General features: G+C 37.5%; 1 protein-coding gene across 1 annotated transcript in view; it reads right to left on the bottom strand.

The window, feature by feature from the left end:
• The window catches only part of C11H12orf42 (chromosome 11 C12orf42 homolog), a 159787-nt gene extending 154304 nt beyond the window's left edge, over window positions 1–5483 (bottom strand). Inside the window, exon 1 of the mRNA XM_015152612.3 lies at window positions 5389–5483. Within this exon, the coding sequence (XP_015008098.1) occupies window positions 5389–5448 (60 nt within the window). The 5' untranslated portion in view covers window positions 5449–5483. The remainder of the gene's footprint in view (window positions 1–5388) is intronic.
• Window positions 5484–18241: the final 12758 nt, after the last annotated feature.

The raw sequence follows: 18241 nt of genomic DNA on the forward strand, positions 1-18241 counted from the left end.
TGGTTCCAATTCCAGGGCACAAATATTCAAAATGAAGATATATCTTTCTTTCTGGAGGAGATTTGCAGGGCTTTTACTTCTGCATCATCCAAATATCCTTAATTAAAATGGATGCCCAAAATATTCTCATGCTATAAATTTCAGAGGAAGGCAGTGTAACACAGACAGAGTCAGACAAGAGACAGAACTTCACAGAGGGTTTCTGCATGCTTTTGCCTTTTGGAATATTAGAAATAATAATTACAATGCCATTTCTTTGATTAATACAGTACTTTATAGTTGACAAAGAACCAATGACACATAATCATCTGTAAAATGGGAATGATAATTATAACAGTACCTGCCTCATATTTCTATTATGAAGGTGAAATGAGTCAACACATGTAATCCTTAAGATTAGTGCCTCCCATATAGTGGATGCTAAAGAAATAGGCTTCGATCCTATAATAATACTGTGACGTGGGGAGGTATTGCAGAACCATTTGATAGGTGAAGAAACAGATAGTCAGAGAGACCCCAGGCCACGCTAAAAGTTGGCCACAGCCAATAAGTGGCAACTACAGTCTTAAGGCTTCTCATCTATCCATTAATTCCACAGATATTCATGGAGTGCCAGTCTCACTCTATACAGTGAATGTGACAGGTGCAATTTCTGCCCTACCAAACTTACAGTCCAAGGCTCTTTCCCAAGTTTTACCATGTTTCTATTGTACAGGCATCAGTTAGACAATTGTTATTTGTTTTATGCCTTGCAAATGAGATTAAATTAGTCTAATAAAGAGCCACAAAACCACATGCATCTTCCAGTGTCTCGAAAATATAGCATCGGTACCAGTCTTCTGGGCTCACTCCCCATCCCTGTATTATAATTAATTCTATGGGGAATTGGGAATGCCATATTATAATTCTTTGGATAATTATCTTTCCCCATGCCTCAACCCAAGACTCTCAACTCTCTGAGGGCAGAAACTATCCTCTGAGTAGCACAGAGGATGTGCATAATAAATGCTGGTGGCCGGGCGCGGTGGCTCAAGCCTGTAATCCTAGCACTTTGGGAGGCTGAGACGGGCGGATCACGAGGTCAGGAGATTGAGACCATCCTGGCTAACACAGTGAAACCCCGTCTCTACTAAAAAAAATACAAGAAAACTAGCCAGGCGTGGTGGCGGGCGCCTGTAGTCCCAGCTACCCGGGAGGCTGAGGCAGGAGAACGGCGTAAACCCGGGAGGCGGAGCTTGCAGTGAGCTGAGATCCAGCCACTGCACTCCAGCCTGGGCGACAGAGAGAGACTCCGTCTCAAAAAAATAAATAAATAAAAATAAATAAATACTGGTTAATTTTAAATGAATAAAAAGGATATCATATCTGTGCAGATGTCTTGATTTTTCTTAATACTCAGATTAGTCTTAGCTTTTAATGTCACTGAGAGGTTTTTATTCCTTGAGTTTTGAGGGCGTTTTGGTTCACTGTTTAGAGTACACCACCATCCACCACCCCATCCCATGGTGGTTTTTCAGCTTTAGAAGTGGAAACAGCTCAATGTGACCTGAAGTGGGCAGCCAGAAACTAAAATGGTTTCCACAACCACCACCAATAACACTTTCATGACTTTCCTAAGCCCTAAGCTCTAGGAAAGCAGGGACAAAAAAGCAAAGGAGTAAAGAAAAGAGAAAGTAAAGGGGAAGAAAAGGTTGGAAAACAGCACCAGTCAGACATGACAAAGCAGAATTAAAATTACCGAAAAGTTAAATTGTAGAGTGCCATTTGACCCCCTCTTCATTCCTACCAGACCAAGAAGAGAGTCTGGCTGACTGAACATACATATTCTTGATCCCTCTCTGTCTCTAATCTCTGTCTCTATCTCTATGTATGTCTGTATGTATGTATACGTGTGTGTGTGCGCGCGCGTGTGTGTGTGTATAAAGTACATCAAGATTGATCAAGAATAATTCATCAAAAATCCATGTGGAATCCTTTGGAGTCTTTTATTAAAAGTAAGTCTTTTTCTAAAGAACTGTGATAAATTTGTAAATGTAAAATTAGTCATGCTCAAATAAATCTATCAACCAGAAACATAGTTCTAGCTTTTAAATCAAGTCACCACTTTTGATTAATTAAATCTTACCCAAAGTAAATTTTCCTTTATTATTAATGTATTTCATTCATATCAATTCAGAGTAGAGCAATTCTGAAATCAAAATAAATTTTTACCAAAGCCAGGGTTTACAAAATCAACAGTGCTACATGTTAATGGGTTCTGCCTTCATGAACTATAGGGGAAGGAAAGGTAGCTGGATTTTGAAACTTCATAAAATTCTAAACATCAAATATTGGGAATTAGCAGTAAATAGACGAAGGTTTAGAGACCCTCAAGATAAATTTTCCAAAGTTAGGCTTCTCTCCTGGTTAACATAAGCCAAAGGATTCTCTGAAAAATACAGTAAATTTGAACTTTTGTGTGGCCTTTTTATTTGTATGACTGTGTTTTAGCAAGCACGCTGGAATGGCAAATGCTTCCTCATTGGTGGAACCATGTAGACTCAGAAAAAAGCCATCTTCCATTGAGAAGACAATTGTTTTCTATAGAGACAAAAAACAAATGCCCATGACCCAGGTCACCTCATCCCAGCAGGCTTTTGCTGCGGCTTCCTCTGAGCAAACACAACAAAGTCCGGAGCAGTCAATCCTGCTGCCCCACACTGGGCCGCCGCAGTTGTGCTCTGCTATTTACCCTTCCTATTAATCTGTCAATGTTCTAGTCAAACATGCAAAACAATATGGTGGGCACATAGTTTGATTGGTCATTGCTAAGTAACTTGGACCAAAGATGAAGAAATGGAACTTCCAACCAACAAAATGTGAGGCCCAATTTGATTGTTAGAAAATGTTCAACAATACCAGTGCATGACAATTTTCTCAGGGTGGCTGTGATTTAGCATCTCTCTCACCGAAAAAGAGTGGTCCCAATAAATGACATTCAGTTCCAGAATCTAAATTCAGGTCATGTTGCTGTTCCTATCGTTGTGGCATAGAACTGTCTGGGCATTTTGCAAAGGAAGATGTTCATTAGAAGATGTCATCATTCCATAGTGAAGAGACCATTGAGGAATTTGGTTTGGTATACAGGTTGAGTCCCTGGCTAACAAAATATTTTTTGAGCTTAAAAACAAGAGTCCTTGATTCAACACTTCCTGGATTCTGAAAAGTGCAACTCCGTATTTCCAAAAGAGAATCTGAATTATCAAACATTTTGAGCAAATTAAATAGCTCATATTCTTATTTCACTTTCCTCCTTTTCTGCTAGGCCAGATGAAGCCTCAGAATCCTTCTCAACACAAAGCTGTAGATAGCCACTTTTATTCTCCTGGAATTAACATGAAAGATGGGGCCTGTTTGTCATTCCAGCCCTAGACCCTCAAGTGGACATGTTCAAGTACAAGATGTACAGATGAGCAACAACTGTCCAAGAAACACCTTTTTAGAAATACAGAGTGTGCATTTCCTTGCTGTGTGCTTTCAGAAAGCAGGAAGAATGGAAAGAGTAAGTGGCCAGGATGTCAGAGCATAAAGCAAAGTTAAAGAAAATATAGACAATGAAAGTAGGCTGATGTGAGATAAAAATCCCCCCCATTCACTAGCTATTTACAAGGTATTTGTCCTGTGGAAAATAACAGCTCTGAGATATGTATGTTCATATATAAAATGGAGAAAATGAGATCACATACTACATAAGTCAGGACATCTGATTCCTATCCCTGATCCATTTCCTCTAATTCGCCACAAACCACAAGCAGTTTCAGGCTATATCCGTGCCATTTTTGGACCCAAGAGGAAAAGAAACTCTCTCTTCCCATAATGTGTCCAAAAACTGAGAGGAAGAACTCTGGCTTGATATGGACTACATATTAACTATTGGATTCCCACTAAAGGATTCTGACTGGTCCAGACTGGTTCCTATATCCATCTTGATAGCCAAGAGGCCAAAGGATTGTGCTTGGGCTGTTCCCAAAACCACTTGCGGGGAATGGAGAGAAGCAATTTCCTAAAAGAAGCATTGGGTAAGGGGGATAGTTTTCTTGGGTGGACAAAAGAGTAAATGTGTACTTTATGACCTCATGGAGTGAGAAGATTAAATAATGAAAAGAACTCACTAATGGCACATAGCAAGTAGTTCATAAATGCTAGCAAAGATGATGCTAATTGTCTTCATCGCTATTATTATCAATCCCTACTGCAAAAGAATAAAATCAATAGTAGGGCATTTACAGAAAGATACTTAATATATCACATTGAATATTACTTACTGATGTCAGTTGTAAATCTGGCTACTCAAATAGCACTCTCAGTGAAATAACAAAGTACAATGGTCATAGATTTCATACTTCAATTTGAATTCAACTCATAATTCAAATTATAGAGATTTCACTGTGATCCAGCTTACTGAAAAAAAATGTGATGTTAAGGGATGAAATTTAAAAACTGATTCATTCATGCATCATAGCTCCTATGTACCAGACAGACCTAGACCCTGATTAACACAGGGGAACAAGTTTCTACCCTAAGGGAGCTTACTTTTCAGAAGGAGAGCCACAGAGGAGTGAATAATATAATCCAATATAATGGCTGAAGAGGGAGGCAGAAGAGGAGGTTGGAATGATGTGATGTGAGGAAGACTAAACCCTCTGTTACTTGTTTTGAAGATGGAGTAAAAGTAATAGGAGTCAAGGAATTTAGACAGCCTTCAGAAGCTGGAAAGGGAAGGAAACAGAAACTCCTCTAAAGTCTGTAGAAAAGAATGAAACCTTGCCAACACCTAGATTTCAACCCAGTGAGATCTGTATCATACTTCTGAACCTACAGAACTAAGTGGGAGATAATAACTTTGTACTGTTTTAAGCCACTAAGTTTGTGGTAATTTGTTACAGCAGCAACAGAGAACTAATACAGAATCATTCTTACCATTACGAGAGCATTTGTAGTTTTTTATATGTCAGTGAAAAGTTTGTCTTCAGTTAAAAGCCCTGGCTTGTGCAACTTCTTAGGAACAATACCAGTACCTTTAAAGTGAGCACATGTGCCTCAATCCTAATGGTGTGGGGTTACCTTAGTAAGATAATAAATAAATAATAGCAAAGACAACACATTTCTAAGTTTTCCTAGTATAAATGTAATGTGTCCCTAATAGTGGGAAAAAAAATAATTTATGAAGGCATTTAAAATTATACTGTAATTTACAATGATGTGAGTATGGATAAATATGGAAACTAAGAGGATTATCTAAAATATAATATCAATGACACTGAATCAAGAATCAAAATTAGTGGCTGAAATGCAGTAAACCTATTAACCTAAAAAAAATAAGAAAATGTAGTATCTCTTATTCATTACCTGCATCCTGTTTGCAAAAGGTCTGATAGTTAGCAAGAATTCTTCTTCCCTTTGCTTCATACATATCACTGTAGACACTAATTTGACAAGTTCAACTCCCTATAAACAAAGAATGGAGAAAGAAGAGCAGGTTTACAATGATGCAATGACAATAATAGAGAAAAAAAATAACATCTTTAAGAGACAGAATCATCCTATCCATGAACATAGTATTTCTTGCCAATGACTTTCAATAATTTTTTTTTTTTCTTTTGGTGGAGACAGGGTCTCAATATGTTCCCCAGGCTGGTCTGGAACTCCTGGACGCAAGCAATACTCCCACCTTGGCCTCAATAAAATTCTATACTTTTCTACATAAAGTTCTTGATCATCTATTGCGAGATATAATCCTAGGTGGTGCTTGCTTTGGTTGGTTGGTTGGCTGGGGGAAGTGTGGGTTGCACTGTAATGATGTCTTTTAAATCATCTTTCTAATCATTTCCGAAGTATAGACATGCAATTTAATTTTATACATTGTTTTAAAACAGCAAGCTAGCTAAGCTTTCATATTAATTCCAAAAAAATATGTCTGTTGATTATTTGGGGATTTTGATGTGAACAACTGTATCACCTAGTAATAGTAATGGCTTTGTTCCTTTTTATTCAAATTTTTGAACTTTAAGTTTTTGTCTTATTGCATTAGTTTACATCTCTAAAACATATAGCTTAGGTCCTCAGGAAGCAAATAAAACTTAGGCCCTCATTTGCACAGACCCCTGTGAGTTCCAAGAGTTATTAGGATTTGCAGGGTATTCTAGGTATAGAAAGGGAAGTCTAGTGAAATTGGGAAGCATTTCCAATAAATTGTTCTAAAAGATCTCAGAATAGAAAGACCAAAATCTCTAAGTCTCCAATATTTTTTGTGCATTTTTTCCTCATATTCATTTTAATACATAATTTCTTATTTGTAGTTCTGAGGCTGGAGTTTTGAGATAGTTCAACCAACGAGAAGTTAAGACAAGGAATATTGGTTACAGAGGTGTTAAAGGGTTGAAAAAGAAAAGAAAAGATTAGGTTTGAAGTTGCAAAAAATAAGAGGAGGTGATATCAACAGGTCAATAAATCCTAACACTCAGGAATCAGAGCCCCAAAATAGTATAAGTTTCAGTCTTCATAGAAGTTGGATATGCTTGGTTGTTCCTGATGTTAACAGAAATTCATACATTTCCTCATCCAGTATGATATTTGTCATGTTTTAATATTTTTGCAGATGCCTTTATCAAGTCAAACAATTTTTCTTCTATTCCTAGTTTGTAAAAGTTTTCAGTTTTAAATTAGAGACAGAGAGCAAATTCTATTAACTATCTCCCCTGCAACTGTTAAGAAGATTGTATATTTCCTTTCAATGATGCTGAAGTGATGCTACATTAATAAAATTTCCAATATTAAATGAACCAGGCATTCATGAGATAAAAAACAACGTGGTCATAATGTATTTTCTTTTTAGCATAGTGCTGGATAGTGCTAAATTTTGTTTGTTAATATTTTATTTTGCTTTTTTTCTTCTTCTTCAATGCTCACAAGTGAAATTGCCTTTTTCCACTTTATAATGTCCTTACCTTATTTTAGTGTCAAAGTTATGCTAGCTGCAAAATACTTGGAGAATATTCTCTTTTCATAATCACTGATAGAGTTTGTATAGGATTTAAATTACTTGCCCCTTAAATATCTGAATAACTGTATTGGTAAAAATCACCTGTTCTGATGCTATCTTTGCGGGAAAAATTTAAACTATTAATTCAATTTATTTAATGATTATACAGTTATTTATATTTTCTATTTCTTTTTAGTCAGTTTTAGCAAACTGCATTTTTCAAATAAATTATTTATTTTCTAGATTTCCAGATTCATTGACTTTAAAATGTACATAATACACACATATTTTAATCTATTCAGCATAAAAAATTCTATTCCATTATGTTCCTGTTTTAATTCTCAATATTATTTATAATGCATTTCTCATTTTTCTCTTGACATATATTGCCACAGGCTTGTCAATTTTATTAATTTTTTCAAAGCACAAACTTTTACCTTTGTGGATTCTTTTTGTATGTTGATTTTCTAATTCATTAGTTTTTCTTCGTGGGGGGTGTTTGTTTTAAACTATTCATTCTCTTTCCTATACGTTTTGAGGGCTTATTCTGCTATTCTTGTGTTTTTAATTCACTATTTAGTCTTCTTTACTAATGTATTTAAATAATTGTATTTTTTTCTAATACTACTTTGCCTACCTCCAATGTTTTGAAATATAATGCTTTTATTATCTCTCATTTCTAATGCTTTTGAATTTGCATTTTGATTTCTTAACCCATATGTTGTTTAAATGTATGGTATTTCCCAATTATCTTTTTGCTATTAATTTTTAAATTGGTTACATTTTGATCCAAAAATGAGATTTGTTGATATCAATTCTCTGAAATTTATTGAGGACAATTTTACAGTCTCCGTGTAGCCGATTTTAATAAATATTTCATATGTGCTTAGATTCAATATTTTCAAATTAACGGATGTAATCTATAACTATTCATTAGCTCAAGCCTATTAATTATGTTCATATCATCTATATCCTTGATTTTTATCTGCTTCATCTGTTAATTACTGACAAAGATATATTAAAATCTCCCACTAATGTATGAGTCTTTCTAGTCTTTCTATTTTTTTCTGTAGTTCAGTCAATTTTTGTAATTTTGAGAGTTTATAATTAGCTGCATAAAAGTTTAGAGTTACATCTTCTTTTTTTTTTTTTTTTTTTTTTTGAGGTGGAGTCTTCACTCTGTCGCCCAGGCTGGAGTGCAGTGGCACCATCTCGGCTCACTGCAAGCTCCGCCTCCCGGGTTCGCGCCATTCTCCTGCCTCAGCCTCCCGAGTAGCTGGGACTACAGGCGCCCGCCACCGCGCCCGGCTAATTTTTTGTATTTTAGTAGAGACGGGGTTTCACCGTGTTAGCCAGGATGGTCTCGATCTACTGACCTCGTGATCTGCCCGCCTCGGCCTCCCAAAGTGCAGGGATTACAGGCGTGAGCCACTGCGCCCAGCCGAGTTACATCTTCTTAATAAATCATTTTATTATATAGCTCTCTTCTTTATCTCTACCAATTTTTTTCCTTAGAAAGTGTTTAGTTTGATGTTAATATAGCCACAGCAGTTTTCTTGTTAGTTTTGCTAATGCAATAAAACCTATGCCATAGTGGGATAAGTAATATCCAAAAATAAAACATGGGTTTATGTATGTGGCTAAAGGAATATTTTCAGTTACTCTGTTCTGTCATGAAAAAAAATCCCAAAAGTAAATAAGAAAAACTTGTCCTCTATGAAACTGAAGAAATGTATACCATACTGTAAAAGTCTTCAGTGATCAAGAGTCTGTCACATCCTAATCCTACTCATATCTCAACAGAAGAAAATAAATCGAGCCTGTCCCTATTTAAAAATAAAGGGAAGGACAGAAGTCAAATGCTGAAGACATTCTTTCTAAATTTTTTTAATTGGTATTTTTGTGGGCTACATTTTCCTGGGGGTTTACTACATATTTTTTTCCATACTTAAACTTTTAACATTTGTGTTCCTTATGGTTTGGGGTGGGTTTTTTTGTTTTTGTTTTTGCTTTCTTGAGACGGAGTCTCTCTCTGCCGCCCAGACTGGAGTGCAGTGGCGCTATCTCTGCTCACTGCAAGCTCCGGTTCCAGGTTCACGCTATTCTCCTGCCTGAGCCTCCTGAGTAGCTGGGACTGTAGGCACCCGCCACCACGCCCGGCTAATTTGGGGTGTGTTTTTAAAATCAACATAAAGCGAGTCGCTTAAAAAAAAACAAAAAACACCGTCTGACACTCTTAACTAAGAAATTTAGCCCTTTTCTACTTATTGTGATAATGAATATATTTGAACTTAATTTCTACCATCTTATTTGTGCTTTCTACTTATCTACTTGTCCTGGTTCTTCTGTTTTTTGTTTGGGTTTTTTTCTCCCCCTACACTTTTAGAATTGACTAAATTATTTTTTCTTTTTCTTTTTCTACTTTCTCCCCCTCTATGTCTTGGAAGTTATTCATACAATTTTACCTTTATAATAAAACATGTATACTAACTTACAATCTAAATATTTAATAAATTTAACACTCTTGTAAATAAAACAAGGTTCTTCAACACTGACCACCCACTGCCAAATTCAAAGCCGTTGTTGTCCAATATGTTAGTTCTCTAAATTGCTGTTCTTTTCCCCCACAAGTTAGACATTGTCACTATTATTGTTCTAATTTTTTGCAGTCAACTGTTATTTTGATTTATGCACACACTTATCAATATATTTCATAATCGGCCTTTTTTTGCATAGCAGATCTGTCTGGGATTACATTTTTCCTTCATAGAGAAAATTCTTTAGAATCACCTTTAGTGAGGGTCTACTGGTAGTAAACTCTCAGGTCTGTTTAGAAATGTCTTTATTTTATCCTTACACTTGAATACAGTTTTGCTGGGTGTGCAGTTTTAGGTTGACAATTATTTTCTCTCAGTCCACTTAAGGTATTATTCCACCATCTTATAGTTTTCATTATTTCTGTTGTAAAGATAGTGGTCAGTCTGTTGCCAATGTCTATTCTCTACGGTGTTTTGGGTTTTGTTTTGCATTTTGCTTTATTTTATTTTGTTTCTAGTCTTCTTGCTTGTCCCTTCTGTGGCTTAAGATCTTTTGTGTGCATACGAATTTCCACCATCTTATAGTTTTCATTATTTCTGTTGTAAAGATGGTGGTAAGACTGTTGCCAATGTCTATTCTCTAGTGTTTTGGGTTTTGTTTTGCATTTGCTTTATTTTGTTTTTTTGTGTGATTTGCTGGACTTCCTGTATGTTAGGATATATATCTTTGAATAATTCTGAGACAGGTTTCAGTCATTATCACCTTACATATTATCTTTTATGTTTCTATTATCTTTATGGAATTCTGATTAAATTTGCTAGACCTTTTTCTCTATTTTCCATGTCTTTTAATCTATTCTTTTTGTTTATGTTTTCTTTTTTTCTCCCATCTTTCTAGCCACTGGATAATCTCTTTAGATTTACATTCCAGTTCATTAAACTCTTCTTCAGGTTTTTCTTATCTACTATTTAACTTGCCTATTGAATTTTTAATTTAAAGTATATTTCTATAAGTTTATTTTTACAATATGACTGATTTTACTTTATTGCATCTGTTTCTTGCTCATATTTTTGAACTTATTTTTCCTCTCAATACAGTAAATATACTTAATTTCTGATGATATCAAAAATCTATGCAGGTCTAAAATTGGTGTCTGTTATTTCTGTTGTCTCTCAATTAGACTACTTCTTTGCTTGTAGGTATTGTGATTTTGGACAGTGAGTTTCTCATTTTAGTTTGAACCTTATATGTAAAATTCCAAACACCAAGAGTGAACTCTAATGTGAACTATGGATTTTGGGTGATGATGTGTGTAAGTTAATCAATTGTAGCAAACGTACCACTCTGACTGGGTTGTTGATAATGGGGAATGCTGTGCATGTGTGGGGGCAGAGCTAAGGGGTATCTGTCTACTCTACTCTCAATTTTGCTCTGAACCTAAAACAGCCCTAATAAGAAATTTAAGAAAATTCTTGAAGGCAGGTGTTTAACTCACAGTTTCCCAGAAATGATCCAGCCTCAGGCCATTTTAAGTTAAATTCTCCAGTTAAATTTTTTTTTTCAGATCCTCGAATACATGGCATGAATAAGGACTCAAGCATTTATGAGAGCTGGCTTGTAGTTATGAAAATTATGGTTACGATTTTTCTTCACTCCACCCACAGTGAAAGTTGAATCAAGCAGCTCTTTTTTTTTTTTTTCTGAATTCTTTTTTTTTTTTTTTTTTTTTTTTTGAGACGGAGTCTCGCTCTGTTGCCCAGGCTGGAGTGCAGTGGCCGGATCTCAGCTCACTGCAAGCTCCGCCTCCCGGGTCTACGCCATTCTCCTGCCTCAGCCTCCTGAGTAGCTGGGACTACAGGCGCCCGCCACCTCGCCCGGCTAGTTTTTTGTATTTTTTTAGTAGAGACGGGGTTTCACCGTGTTAGCCAGGCTGGTCTCGATCTCCTGACCTCGTGATCCGCCCGTCTCGGCCTCCCAAAGTGCTGGGATTACAGGCTTGAGCCACCGCGCCCGGCCCATTTTTTTGCTGAATTCTTTATGTCAGGTTTATGTTTTTTTGTTTTTCTTTTTTTTTCTTTCTTTTTTATTGTACTTTAAGTTCCAGCGTACATGTGCACAACGCACAGGTTTGTTAGATAGGTATACATGTGCCACGTTGGTTTGCTGCACCCATCAACTTGTCATTTACATTTGGTATTTCACCTAATGCTATCCCTCCCCCAGCCCTCACCACGTGACAGGCCCTGGTGTGTGATGTGCCCCGTCCTGTGTCCAAGTGTTTCTCATTGTTCAGTTCCCACCTATGAGTGAAAACATGCGGTGTGTTCTCATTGTTCAATTCTCACCTATGAGTGAAAACATGCGGTGCTTGCTGTTTTGTCCTTGTGACAGTTTGCTGAGAATGATGGTTTCCAGCTTCATCCACGTCCCAGCAAAGGACATAAACTCATCCTTTTTTATGGCTGCATAGTATTCCACGGTGTGTATGTGCCACATTTTCTTAATCCAGTCTATCATGGATGGACATTTGTGCTGGTTCCAAGTCTTTTCTATTGTGAATAGTGCCGCAATAATCATGTGCATGTGTCTTTATAGTATTATGATATATAATCCTTTGGGTATATACTCAGTAATGGGATCACTGGGTCATATGGTATTTCTAGTTTTAGATCCTTGAGGAATCACCACACTGTCTTCCACAATGGTTGAACTAATTTACACTCCCACGAACAGCTTAAAAGCTTTCCTATTTCTCCACATACCCTCCAGCATCTATTGTTTCCTGACTTTTTAATGATCACCATTCTAACTGGTATGAGATGGTATCTCACTGTGGTTTTGATTTGCATTTCTCTGATGTCCAGTGATAATGAGCATTTTTTCATGTGTCTGTTGGCTGCATAAATGTCTTCTTTTGAGAAGTGTCTGTTCATATCCTTTGCCCACTTTTTGATGGGGTTGTTTTCTTCTTGTAAATTTGTTTAAGTTCTTTGGAGATTCTGGATATTAGCCCTTTGTCAGATGGATAGATTGCAAAATTTTCTCCCATTCTGTAGGTTACCTGTTCACTCTGATGGTAGTTTCTTTTGCTGTGCAGAAGCTCTTCATTTTAATTACATCCAATTTGTTAATTTTGGCTGTTGTTGCCATTGCTTTTGGTGTTTTAGTCATGAAGTCCTTCCCCATGCCTATGTCCCGAATGGTACTGCCTAGGTTTTCTTCTAGGGTTTTTATGGTTTCAGATCTAACATTTAAGTCTTTAATCCATCTTGAATTAATTTTTGTATAGGGTGTAAGGAAGAAATCCAGTTCCAGTTTTCTATATATGGCTAACCAGTTTTCCCAGCACCATTTATTAAATAGAGAATCCTTTCCCCACTTCTTGTTTTTGTCAGGTTTGTCAAAGATCAGATGGTTGTAGATGTGTGGTGTTATTTCTGAGGCCTCTGTTCTGTTCCATTGGTCTATGTACCTGTTTTTGTACTAGTACCATGCTGTTTTGGTTACCGTAGCCTTGTAGTATAGTTTGAAGTCAAGTAACGTGATGCCTCCAGCTTTGTTCTTTTTGCTTAGGATTGTCTTGGCAATGCAGGCTCTTTTTTAGTTCCATATGAACTTTAAAGTAGTTTTTTCCAATTCTGTGAAGAAAGTCATTGGTAGCTTGATGGGGATGGCATTGAATCTATAAATTACCATGGGCACTATGGCCATTTTCATGATATTGATTCTTCCTATCCAGGAGCATGAAATGTTCTTCCCTTTGTATCCTCTTTTATTTTGTTGAGCAGTGGTTTGTAGTTCTCCTTCAAGAGGTCCTTCACATCCCTTGTAAGTTGTATTCCTAGGTATTTTATTCTCTATGTAGCAATTGTGAATGGGAGTTCACTCATGATTTGGCTCTCTGTTTGTCTGTTATTGCTGTATAGGAATGCTTGTGATTTTTGCACATCAATGTTGTATCCTGAGACTTTGCTGAAGTTGCTTATCAGCTTAAGGAGATTTGGGGCTGAGATGAGGGGGTTTTCTAAATATACAATCATGTCATCTGCAAACAGGGACAATTTGACTTCCTCTTTTCCTAATTAAATACCCTTTATTTCTTTCTCTTGCCTGATTGCCCTGGCCAGAACTTCCAACACTATGTCGAATAGGAGTGGTGACAGAGAACATCCTTGTCTCGTGCCAGTTTTCAAAGGGAATGCTTCCAGTTTTTGCCCAATCAGTATGATATTGATTGTGGATTTGTCACAAATAGCTCTTATTACATTGAGGTACATTCCATTAATCCCTAGTTTATTGAGAGTTTTTAGCATGAAGGGCCATTGAATTTTGTCGAAGGCCTTTTCTACATCTACTGAGATAATCATGTGGGTTTTGTCATTGGTTCTGTTTATGTGACAGATTACGTTTATTGATTTACATATGTTGAACCAGCCTTGCATCCCAAGGATGAAGCTGACTTCATCGTGGTGGATAAGCTTTTAGCTGTGTGACTGGATTCAGTTTGCCAGTATTTTATTGGGGATTTTTGCCTCGATGTTCATCAGGCATATTGGTCTAAAATTCTCTTTTTTTGTTGTATCTCTGCCAGGTTTTGGTATCAGGATGATGCTGGCCTCATAAAATGAGTTATGGAGGAGTCCCTCTTTTTCTATTGATTGGAATAGTTTCAGAAGGTATGGTACCAGCTCTTCTTTGTACCTCTGGTAAAATTCGGCTGTCGATCCATCTGGTCCTGGACTTTTTTGGTTGGTAGGCTATTAATTATTGCCTCAGTTTCAGAGCCTGTTATTGGTCTATTCAGAGATTCAACTTCTTCCTGGTTTAGTCTTGGGAGGGTGTGTGTGTCCAGGAATTTATCCATTTCTCCTAGATTTTCTAGTATACTTGTGTAGAGGTGTTTATAGTATTCTCTGACGTAGTTTGCATTTCTGTGAGATCGGTGGTGATAGCCCCTATATCATTTTTTATTATGTCTATTTGATTCGTCTCTCTTTTCTTATTAGTCTTGCTAGCAGTCTATCAATTTTGTTGATCTTTTCAAAAAACCAGCTCCTGGATTCATTGATTTTTTGAAGGGATTTTTGTGTCTCTATCTCCTTCAGTTCTGCTCTGATCTTAGTTATTTCTTGCCTTCTGCTAGCTTTTGAATTTATTTGCTCTTGCTTCTCTAGTTCTTTTAATTGTGATGTCAGAGTGTTGATTTTAGATCTCTCCTGCTTTCTCTTGTGGGTATTTAGTGCTATAAATTTCCCTCTACACACTGCTTTAAATGTGTCCCAGAGATTCTAGTACATTGTGTCTTTGTTCCCATTGGTTTCCAAGAATATCTTTATTTCTGCCTCCATTTTGTTATTTACCCAGTAGTCATTCAGGAGCAGATTGCACAGTTTCCATGCAGTTGTGCAGTTTTGAGTGAGTTTCTTAATCCAGAGTTCTAATTTGATTGCACTGTGGTCTCAGAGACAATTTCTTATAATTTCTGCTTTTTTACATTTGCTGAGGAGTGCTTTACTTCCAATTATGTGGTCAATTTTAGAATAAGTGTGATGTGGTGCTGAGAAAAATCTATATTCTGTTGATTTGCGGTGGAGAGTTCTGTATATGTCTATTACGTCCGTTTGGTGCAGAACTGAATTTAAGTCCTGGATATCCTTGTTTAACTTCTGTCTCATTGATCTGTCCAATATTGACAGTGGGGTGTTAAAGTCTCCCATTATTATTGAGTGGGAGTCTAAGTCCTTTGTAGGTCTCTAAGGACTTGCTTTATGAATCTGGGTGCTCCTGCATTGGGTGCATATATATTTAGGATATTTAGCTCTTCTTGTTAAATTGATCCCTTTACCATTATTTAATAGCCTTCTTTGTCTCTTTTGATCTTTGCTGGTTTAAAGTCTGTTTTATCCAAGACTAGGATTGCAACCCCTGCTTTTTTTGCTTTCCATTTGCTTGATAGATCTTCCTCCATCCCTTTATTTTGAGCCTATGTGTGTCTCTGCACATGAGATGTGTCTCCTGAATACAGCACACTGATGGGTCTTGACTCTTTATCCAATTTGCCAGTCTGTATCTTTTAATTAGGGCATTTAGCCCATTTACATTTAAGGTTAATATTGTTATGTGTGAATTTGATCCTGATTATGATGTTAGCTGGTTATTTTGCCAATTAATTGATGCAGTTTCTTCATAGCATCGATGGTCTTTACAATTTGGCATCCTTTTGCAGTGGCTGGTACTGGCTGTTCCTTTCCATGTTTAGTGCTTCCTTCAGGAGCTCTTCTAAGGCAGGCCTGGTGGTGACAAAACCTCTCAGCATTTGCTTGTCTATAAAGGATTTTATTTCTCCTTCACTTATGAAGCTTAGTTTGGCTGGATATGAAATTCTGTGTTGAAAATTCTTTAAGAACGTTGAATATTGGCCCCTACTCCTCTCTTCTGGCTTGTAGGGTTTCTGCTGAGATATCCACTGTTAGTCTGATGGGCTTCCCTTTGTGGGTAACCTACCTTTCTCTCTGACTGCCCTTAACATTTTTTCCTGCATTTTAACCTTGGTGAATCTGACAATTATGTGTCTTGGGGTTGCTCTTCTCAAGGAGTATCTTTGTGATGTTCTCTGTATTTCCTGAATTTGAATGTTGGCCTGCCTTGCTAGGTTAGGGAAGTTCTTCAGCATAATATCCTGAAGAGTGTTTTCCAACTTGGTTCCATTATCCCCATCACTTCGAGGTACACCAATCAAATGTAGACTTGGTCTTTTCACATAGTCCTCATATTTCTTGGAGGCTTTGTTTGTTTCTTTTTACTCTAAACTTGTCTTCTCACCTTATTTCATTAAATTGATCTTCAATCTCTGATACCCTTTCTTCCATGTGATCGAATCAGCTATTGAAGCTTGTGCATGTGTCATGAAGTTCTAGTGCCATGGTGTTCAGCTCCATCAGTTCATTTAAGGTCTTCTCTGCACTGTTTCTTCTAGTTAGCCATTCATCTAACCTTTTTTCAAGGTTTTTAGCTTCCTCACAATGGGTTTGAACATACTCCTTTAGCTCAGAGAAGTTTGTTATTAAAGACCTTCTGAAGCCTACTTCTGTCAACTCATCAAAGTCATTCTCCGTCCAGCTTTGTTCCGCTGCTGGCAAGGAACTGCGATGCTTTGGAGGAGAAGAGGTGCTCTGATTTTTAGAATTCTCAGCTTTTCTGCTCTGGTTTCTCCCCATCTTTGTGGTTTTTATCTACCTTTGGTCTTTGATGTTGGTGACCTACAGATGAGTTTTTGTTGTAGATATCCTTTTTGTTGATATTGATGCTATTCCTTTCTGTTTGTTAGTTTTCCCTCTAACAGTCAGGTCCCTTAGGTGCAGGTCTGTTGGAGTTTACTGGAGGTCCGCTCCAGACACTGTTTGCCTGGGTATCACCAGCAGAGGCTGCAGAACAGCAAATATTGCTGCCTGATCCTTTCTCTGGAAGCTTTGTCCCAGAAGGGCACCCACCTATATGAGGCAACTGTCAGCCCCTACTAGGAGCTGTCTCCCAGTTAGGCTACATGGGGGTCAGGGACCCATTTGAAGAGGCAGTCTGTCCATTCTCAGAGTTCAAACACCATGCTGGGAGTACCACTGCTCTCCTCAGAGCTGCCAGACAGGGATGTTTAAATCTGCAGAAGTTTCTGCTGTCTTTTGTTTAGCTATGCCCTGCCCACGGAAGCGGGGTCTGTAGAGGCAGTAGGCCTTGCTGAGCTATGGTGGACTCCACCCAGTTTGAGCTTCCCAGCTGCTTTGTTACCTACTCAAGCCTCAGCAATGGCAGATGCCCCTCCCCCAGCCACACTGCAGCCTCACAGGTCGACCTCAGACTGCCGTGCTAGCAGTGAGCAGAGCTCCATGGGCGTGGGACCCACTGAGCCAGGCACAGGAGAAAATCTCCTGGTCTGCCAGTTGCTAAGACTGTGGGAAAAGTGCAGTATTTGAGCGGCAGTGTCCCGTTTTTCCAGGTATAGTTTGTCACAGCTTCCCTTGGCTAGGAAAGGGAAATCCCCCGACCCCTTGCACTTCCCAGGTGAGGCGATGCCCCCTCCGCTTCAGCTCGCCCTCCATGGGCTGCACCCACTGTCCAATCAGTCCTAATGAGATGAACCAGGTACCTCAGTTGGAAATGCAGAAATCACCTGTCTTCTGCCTCAATCACACTGGGAGCTGCAGACTCAAGCTGTTCCTATTCAGCCATCTTGGAACGGGAACCCAAACTATGTCAGATTTATGTATTGTTCATTCTTACACTAGGATCCCAGCTTTATGTTTCAATTAAGCTCCCCATTTTATTTCTAGCAGCCTATCTTCTGTATTGCCATTAAAATTTAAATCTTAGTCTCTGACATTTAGAAGAAATCTTTAAGTTCTGGCATTCTGTTATTTCTCAGGATTTCTACCTTTACACCAGCTCATAAATGCACCTTACAATGTTTTAAAAATATTTTATCCAGTTTTTAGTCAATTTAGAGAGCCATATAGGATAACTTGTATGAAATTCTCTTAAAAATACAAAATCCCCCATTTTATTGCTAACTCACCTTTATTAATTTTTTAAATTATTGAATTTTGTATTTATTTGGTATTGAATCAGTTTATTCAATATGATTATCCATTGATTTTATTTTCACATATCAGTGAGCAATGTTATTTGCAA

The sequence above is a fragment of the Macaca mulatta genome, chromosome 11 (genome assembly GCF_049350105.2).
Source record: "Macaca mulatta isolate MMU2019108-1 chromosome 11, T2T-MMU8v2.0, whole genome shotgun sequence".
Taxonomy (NCBI): Eukaryota; Metazoa; Chordata; class Mammalia; order Primates; family Cercopithecidae; genus Macaca; species Macaca mulatta.